Raw genomic sequence first — 7,933 nt, 5'->3', positions numbered from 1 at the left:
TGCCCATTGAGCCCAAGCAGAGTCCGCAACATGGCAGCTCACTTGTGAAGAGTTCGCTAACTACATAGAGCATTTTATTATGGACATAAAAGGCTGAAACACTAGGTGCCCGTGGGATCTCACCCAATAAACAAAAGGGGCACTACCACACAAGATCACCCTTTTTACCTAATAAAGAATCATTTAATGCAAACATCAAACAACCGAAAATTACAGACCCGCAATAACCTTCATCTACTACAAGCTGAAAGACAAAAAATGATGAGCCAGCCCAACATTCCTTAAACCCATAATACAAAGTACACATAAGTTTCAAACGTAGTGAATAAGCACACCGATTTTTACTTTTCTTTTAGACAGCACAGAATTGGCTTTGACAAACGCTATTTCAGTTGACAAAAAAGCATCAAGAATACTACAAAGATTACAACTGCACTAACTCTGTTCAATTCACTAAACCATTCAGCCATACAAAAACTACCAACTCTGTTCAATTCACACAGCCTAACAACAACGAACCTTGGTTTGGAGTAAAATGAACTTTTACACATTCTGTTTCTCTTTGTGTGGCTCCACAATGCCTGCATGAGTGAGCAAAGCCCATAAATGAGTGATGAACTCCCCACCATGAGTAAGGCGCTCTATATGACCTCTTACATTTTCTGATGGTGAGACAAATAGAATCATTTCAGACCAGAAGTCCGCAATCACCTTCCACCATGTTGAATAATCTGTCATGGTTTCCAATAGCTTACCAAGTTTTGCGCTTTTCGAAAAAATTGTTTCCTCTAGTTCTCCCAGGTTTTTCATTACCTGATACTTTTCCTGCAACGTTTTTACACCTCCCAGGTATTCACGTGCTTCCTTTTCCACCTCATCAAATATGGTTTTTGTATCCCATCGGTGATCTGGTAGCAGCTCTGGAACAAACACAACCAAGTATGCACAGTATCTTGATAATTTGGTGCCAACATCGCGTTGGATCAGAAAATCTTCTTGTTCTTTGCTCCCACCCAACTCCAACTCAGGTGGTGCAATTTCACAGTAGCTGGTAGCTATGTGCCAAATCAAGATTGCATGTGTTTGAGTCTCTTGCCTGCATGCCCAGGAGAAGTGCTCAAGTAGACCATTTCTCGTTAAGGAGGACAAACCATTGGATAGCTGGCCATCACTAGCCTTTAGAGACTGCACAATTGCTTTCTTGACTTCATTGTGCACATTGGTAGGAATTCCTGCTTTGCGATTATTTACCAAGCAACCCATGTTAATACCCATCTTCTCTTGATCATGAAGATAAATGATACTGCTCCATCTAGTGAAAATGTTCAACCATCTCTTACAAATATCGCCTTCAAAGGACTCAAGTATCGAATACTGACCAATCTTGTTCTGCTAATTCGGAAGCAATGTAATCTTGCAGAGCAAAACAAGTAACCTCTCTATGAATTTATTCTTTTGCCACCGGAGATGACTGACATACCTGCAAGTTAATGAAACTTTACCCCAGTCTGAGAACCAATACAGTATAAGTTGCAACATATCCAGCAAAGCAAGTGACACTAAATTTAGCACAGTAATAACAATATCAGCATTCTTGGTTTCCATTGTGGCCCAATCACCATGTATTCCATGCGGACGAGTTACAGCCACTATAACCAAAGGGGTCAATGTGACTGAAATAATGGTAAGGAAGAATATTACACATTCTCGATAGTACATGAGGATGAGGGCATACTTGGTGAAGAAAAAATCATATAGGAAACTCAACTCCACTTCTATCACCTTGAAAGCCCTACTGTAATCCTTTTCCGTGGCTAATAGCCCTCTAAAGATGAAGTCATGAGTCTTTTTTAGGCCAGATTCAGAACAAGAAAATCCAAAGTAGCGACGCCGGAGCAAATGGAACAGTGCAAAAGAAAGGCATATATCTTTCAATTGGGCACCCTCAGTGGACTTCATCAGTCTACCATCACAACGCCAAATCTGCTCAACTGTTGTAATATCTTCTGTTGCAATAAATTTTCTTTGGTAGTAAGGAGGCTCAGACCTAATCCTAGCACCAACCCAGCATACAAGGTAATTGAAGCCTGACAAGCTAATGGGGTCATATCCAGACTCATTTGAATCAGCATCATGCTTCATGTAGTCAGAAAGCAGTTTGCTTGAGTACCATGACTCGCTAGCCAGTGCAGAAGCTTGTATTCGCATAAAGTTCTTGTAGATGGTTACAGTGAATAGAAGAGTGACACTGGTAACTACAAAAGCATCTGACATGTGCGAAAGCAAAACAGAAACATATGTGTAGTAGAGAATTAACTGAATATAGTGTTTCATCCATTGCTTGTTGTCATCAAGTTCAAAAGCGGTGATAGAGTTGGTGCACCCAAGGACTGCAAAGAATGATACGGCCCATACAGGATACAGGTCAATCTTGATGGATGATGACTGCATGAACCCAATCATGTATGTAAAGATGAGAAACAATAGTGTGTATGCAGCCCACACAAGAGTTCTAATGCACCTGCTACTTGATTGACGACGGAAGGATCCAAGAGCAGCAATGAACCATAAGAGGGCCATTTCCACAACCATTAAGGCCTCAACACTGAACACACGGCCCCTGGGGTCATGAAGCAAGTTATGTATGATGCTGGTTCCATTTCCGTAAACATGTTGACATCCTTGGGTCTCCATCCCTGATGCAGCTTCTACTACCAATCAGAGTTGCTCTTGTACAGCTTCTGAGATTAAGGTGGGAGATGTGTCTTTGCACTCAGAGTAGGAGGGACAGCTTTGAAGTACATTACCCATACTCCCATAGACATGTTTCAGCTACTTTATATGCCATGAACATGGACTGAGTTAAGTGATTGCAGAGACAAAATTCAATGATTGCTTCAATCTAGGGAAAAAAAACATACTGGCTTCATGACCAGGCGATACTCATGGACAATTGATTAATGCCTATGATCAGCTGAGAAGATCTCGTTTCTCCAGACCTATGGTTAGTTGATGAGTTAAAACTCTTCTATTTATTTGAAGTCAAAGTCTACGCTCAACAGAACAGCTCTTTGTGCCAAACGAGAGCCTAACATTTATCCTAAACTATAATGTCGCTATACCAATGTTCAAAATACACAGGATCGCCATTGTGCCACATCAATCAATGTTCTACAAGTAGTCAAAGACCCTAGAATTGTGTAACATCAGTTCTAAAATGTTATCCAAGAGAGTTCAAAATTGGAGCACACAACAGACAAATATTGAAAGCAACCTGTATGACGTTGTCAATTCCACAATCATATACTATAATAAGAATGGGCTTACTTATCTATCTCCCTATTCACACTGAGAAATGGGCTCTTAAACTGCGTGGAGCCAACGAGGATCATGTACAAGAAGCCTCCCGTGCATGGGATTAAGATGTCAGCAACTAGCATAAAGAAAATCAATGGCATGTCGGAATTTACCCAAACACCTTGCAGGCAGGGGATGTCCGTGCGACCACACCGATGCAGAATAATCCAACAACCCCACCTCCCGCCGGTCAGAGAGTCCTGCGCACCCTACGTCAGAAACCCTTGCACCATCACGGAAAATGAAGGAACAAGGAAGGGGCCGTCACGTTCAGTGAGCCAGCGAGTGGGTAAAACAGGAAGTCGCCACATGGCCATGCGGTCAGCGCGACGTGCTTGGAGACCTCAGCCTTCGTGGCGGAGAAACTCGATTGCGACAAAACCTCCGACCCGGCGGCGTTGCCGCCGCCAACGCCTGTCGGCCTCCATTACGGCATTGCCCTGCGCCGACGCCAAGCCGGCGGCGAGAGTGAGACACTTGGAGGGGAGAGGAGAGGGAGGAAAACGAGAGCGAAGGTGTGAGCGCGTAGACGAAATGGGCCACAAAAGGTTCGGGCCGTTTTGGCCCAGTAGTAAAACAAGATTTCAGCGATCCGTCCAAAAGCGCAAACGTGAGCCCGTAGAATTAGGAAGGTTATCCTTTCGTTGTTGGGCCCAGTGTAAAAAAGCAGAGAGAGACAGATGAGAGAATTCATCGAGGGAGAGAGAGCCCTCTAATAATAAAAGACTCAGGAAGAAGATAATGATTTTTATATTTTCCTTCCAGAAAAAATCCTTCAACATCTAAACGACCTACAGTAGCAGTTTTATCGAGCAGTGAAACTACACGTTATGTCTACATGTGGATCTCATGACTTTTGCTCATATATACTTTGCGCGGTAACGCTGGGAAACGGATGTCCGTCCGTTTGCACGCCATCTGCCCCACTCTGTCTTGCTGCTGCCGCCTTCCCACGCCGCGTGTCCTATCCCGCGATGCGTGGATCCCCCATCCCGCGCTGCCATCCCCTACCGCGCCCACTCTGCCTCGCTGCGCTCATCTCCCGCGCGAGCCGTGGTGCTTCCACTACTACACTTCCTCACTAGGAAGGTCATGGCCGACGCTACGTGCGACTTCAACAAGGAGATGTTGCTCTGAAAACGCGTGTTGCAAATGTATATTTCACGTATTTCAGATGTTTTAGAGGTATGTTTTATCTGTTTTCAGACGTATGTTGGAATTGTTTTATTCTGGATGTTGTATATGTTGCAATGGCTATGTTGCAAGCACATGTTCGAAATGTTTCATATTTTAGATGTATGTTGCGAGTGTTTTATTTTGGATATTGCATATGTTGCAATGACAATGTTGCAAGTGTATGTTCTAAATGTTTTTATTTGTTTCAGACGTATGTTGCATTTTTTCGTATTGGTGTTGCGAGAGTAGATCTCGATATAGATGTAGAGGAAGCCCAAACCCTCGGCGGCCGTGCTGCTACCCGAGCAGTAACGCGGAAAAAGCCGGCTGCTGCGGCTGTGTGGCAAAGATGGAAGGCCGCGGATACGGGAGACAGTGGAGAGTGGTGTGGCAAAGATGGAAGGCCGCGGATGCGGGAGCGGTTGGGGCGGGATGCTGCGGTGGATCGGAAAGGATGGGGAGCGGGATGGGTGAGGGCGAGGATGCTGCGTCGGATAGCAGGAGGTCTGTCCGGACGAACGCCGCGTCGGAGCGGGGATGGACACAGGCGAGGGAACTGCGTCCGGACATCCGGGACCTGGTCCTTGGAGCCAGCCACGGCATCGTGTGGTGGCGCAATTTGTTGAAGGCAAAGGTCAAATATAGCGCGGAAGTAACGAACACTTCCGACCTCACGTCGCTTCCTCTTCCCTCAGTCAGTCAGTCCCGCGCACACCCACGCGCCACGCTCGCACAGATCCGAACTCCGCGTAGGCGTTCCTTCTCCTCCTTGGTCTCATCCATCCAAGCCGAAGGATCGGAGGCACACGGCACACAAACCTTTCGAGGGGTAAATTCGATCTCGCGCTCGCTCGAGGAACCAAGTACTCTCGATCGCAGGAATCACACGTTGATCGGTTGAGTTTGCAGCCAACAAGAGCAGCCAAGATGAACGATGCCGACGTCGGGAAGCAGGTGCAGCAGATGGTCCGGTTCATCCTGCAGGAGGCCGACGAGAAAGCCAGCGAGATCACTGTTGCCGCCGAAGAGGTCGGTACATAGATTTCAAATCTAGTGCTCATAAATTCTCCGATTACTCGCAGAGAAGATTCTCCGATTCGTTTTTTCCCCTTCCTTTTTTTTCGACTCATTTCCCCCCTTCCTTTTGGCTTTTGCGACCAGACGAGCATTAATTTAAACGACTTAAACGTCTGCATCTGCATGCAGGAGTTCAGCATCGAGAAGCTGCAGCTGGTGGAGTCGGAGAAACGGAGGGTGAGGCAGGAGTACGAGCGCAAGGAGAAGCAGGTGGACGTCCGCCGGAAGATGTGAGTAGATCGATGATCGATCGATCCCTTCATTTTATCATCTCATCATTCATTCATCTATGCAAAATCCACGCTGGTAATGGTAATCCATCCTGCTTGGACGCACGCGCGCGTGCATGCAGCGAGTACTCGACGGAGCTGAACGCGGCGCGCATCAAGCTGCTGCAGGCGCAGGACGACGTGGTCACCGGGGTGAAGGAGAGCGCCGGCGACGCGCTGCTCCGCGTCACCAAGGACGCCAACGCCTACAAGAGGGTCCTCAAGGGCCTCATCGTGCAGGTCGGTTTGGCTTGTCAATTAATTAATCTGCTGCTAGCTGCACCGTTTGATTGGAACCTAACGGGCAGCGGCGATGTGATGGATCGGATCAGAGTCTGCTTCGCCTGAGGGAGCCGGCGCTGGTGCTGCGGTGCCGAGAGACGGACCGGAGCCTGGTGGAGGCGGTGCTGGAGGTGGCCAAGAAGGAGTACGCCGAGAAGGCCAAGGTCAACCTCCCCAAGGTCATCATCGACGGCAAGTTCTACCTCCCGCCGCAGAGGAGCAGCCGCGACGACGCGCACGGGCCGTCCTGGTACTTACTCACGACGTTACATTACATTATTACATGTTGCTGCCATTACCAATGAACTGATGCTTCTGATGATGACGAACAAACAGCTCCGGCGGCGTGGTGCTTGCATCCCAGGACGGTAAGATCGTCTGCGACAACACGCTGGACGCCAGGCTCAGCGTCTCCTTCAGGCAAAAGCTTCCTGAGGTGTGTCGGTTATGGTTGTTTCCTTATCGATTTCCTCCTGCATTGCAGCAGTTGTGTGCAGTTGGCAGAGACTCATGATGTCTCTGACTTCCTCTTGCAGATCAGGAAGAAACTCTTCAGCCACCAAGTATCCCAATAAATTTTTTATTCAATCTATTCTTTTCTGATGAAATAAATCAGAAGCGGTTCCTCATAACTTGAAACTCGGTTGTTTCTTTGTCAGTGATATCTTGAATGACTGCCAAAATGCTCAACAGCTGATCGATTGATCTGCTGCTTCTTTATTTGTTTCCCTTCGAGACAGTAAATGTCCGTTCTGAAGTGTAGCATGTAGCAAAAAAGTTGTAATGTTCACTGAGGAGAACACAAAAAGTTGTAATGTTTTACTGAGGAAGTTGCCAACATTTTATATTTTATTTTTTAGTCCAGTTGTCAGCGTCTGTAACTCTGTATTACTTCTTGAAATCTGATGGACGTGTACTGTTCGTCAAGTGTACTTTATTAGGATAGTTACAGACGGCACTAGTAGATAAACGACTTTTGATTCACTTCGAAATTTGGCTTTAGTCCCGGTATTTTTCGCGCTCGGGACTAGAGAGACCTTTAGTCCCGGTTTGTAGCTCCAACCAGGACTAAAGGTCCCTTCCCAACTGCTACTGTGGCAGGCTTTTGCTGCAGGGGACCTTTAGTCTCGGTTGGAGCTACCAACCGGGACTAAAGATTAATTTTTACTCCCGGTTGGTCCCTCCAACCGAGAGTAAAAGTCTACTCCCAGCTGGAGGCTCCGTCCAGGACTAGAAATGGACCTTTAGTCCCGGTTGGTGTCTCCAACTGGGACTAAAGATCCCCTCTTATATACCACTTCTTCCTCCCCGAGCCCGAGCCACTTCGACCTCAGTGTTCTTGCTTCATCGTCGGCCTCTCTTCTTCCTCATCGCCGGTAATCACAAGATTCATCGATTGCTCCATCGATTCTTCGGTTCTAAAGGTTACTAACTTTATACTCTCATGTTTTATCAGTAGCATATCTTATTTTGTGGACTAGATATATGTGGTTTTTTATGGTGGATTTTTTTATTTATAAGCCGTTTAAGCTCAAAATCACTTTAAAGTTTACATATTTGGATGAAGGAAGGTTAAAGTAGTTATTCAAAACTAGTATTCAGCTTTTATTTCTAGCATACATAGCACACTTCATGGTTTAGAGATATAGAGAATTTTAGAGTTTTTTTTAATTTTATTTGTTTATAAAATGAGAAGTTTATATTATATTAAAAATGAGTATAGAGAGTAGATGACAACTGCTTTTGGGTCATCAACCTCTCATCGGGTTCCA

At 46.0% G+C, this 7,933-nt stretch overlaps 2 protein-coding genes across 4 annotated transcripts; one reads left to right on the top strand and one right to left on the bottom strand.

The window, feature by feature from the left end:
* Positions 1 to 334: 334 nt before the first annotated feature.
* Positions 335 to 2,694, bottom strand: LOC136532701 (uncharacterized). The gene is made up of 3 exons (XM_066525296.1): positions 1,702 to 2,694; positions 1,503 to 1,508; positions 335 to 1,389 (listed from the first exon to the last, which is right to left on the bottom strand). Exons 1-3 carry the CDS (start codon positions 2,692 to 2,694, stop codon positions 544 to 546), a joined length of 1,845 nt encoding a protein of 614 aa, XP_066381393.1. The 3' UTR covers positions 335 to 543.
* Positions 2,695 to 5,210: 2,516 nt separating this feature from the next.
* On the top strand, positions 5,211 to 7,141 carry LOC136532700 (V-type proton ATPase subunit E-like). 3 transcript variants are annotated; one of them, XM_066525294.1, is made up of 7 exons: positions 5,213 to 5,362; positions 5,443 to 5,562; positions 5,740 to 5,840; positions 5,963 to 6,119; positions 6,188 to 6,411; positions 6,498 to 6,597; positions 6,698 to 7,141. In XM_066525294.1, the coding sequence occupies exons 2-7, from the start codon at positions 5,461 to 5,463 to the stop codon at positions 6,734 to 6,736; spliced, it is 723 nt and encodes a 240-aa protein (XP_066381391.1). In that variant the 5' UTR covers positions 5,213 to 5,362; positions 5,443 to 5,460; the 3' UTR covers positions 6,737 to 7,141. The 3 variants fall into 3 exon arrangements, with proteins under 3 accessions (XP_066381390.1, XP_066381391.1, XP_066381392.1); XM_066525293.1 differs by having other exon boundaries at positions 5,211 to 5,562; XM_066525295.1 differs by having other exon boundaries at positions 5,215 to 5,562; positions 6,212 to 6,411.
* The last annotated feature ends 792 nt before the right edge of the window (positions 7,142 to 7,933 follow it).

Source organism: Miscanthus floridulus, unplaced genomic scaffold (assembly GCF_019320115.1).
Source record: "Miscanthus floridulus cultivar M001 unplaced genomic scaffold, ASM1932011v1 fs_688_1_2, whole genome shotgun sequence".
NCBI lineage: Eukaryota > Viridiplantae > Streptophyta > Magnoliopsida > Poales > Poaceae > Miscanthus > Miscanthus floridulus.
The sequence above is the reverse complement of the archived record's forward strand: the minus strand, read 5'-3'. Positions and strand labels throughout refer to the sequence as shown.

Bases quoted from the DNA above. Each gene is read 5' to 3' on its own strand.
- LOC136532700 (XM_066525293.1), top strand. From the start codon at position 5,461: ATGAACGATGCCGACGTCGGGAAGCAGGTGCAGCAGATGGTCCGGTTC. The intron at 5,563-5,739 runs GTCGGTACATAG...ATCTGCATGCAG, and splicing joins TCACTGTTGCCGCCGAAGAG to GAGTTCAGCATCGAGAAGCT. The intron at 6,598-6,697 runs GTGTGTCGGTTA...TTCCTCTTGCAG, and splicing joins TCAGGCAAAAGCTTCCTGAG to ATCAGGAAGAAACTCTTCAG.
- LOC136532701 (XM_066525296.1), bottom strand. From the start codon at position 2,694: ATGGAGACCCAAGGATGTCAACATGTTTACGGAAATGGAACCAGCATC.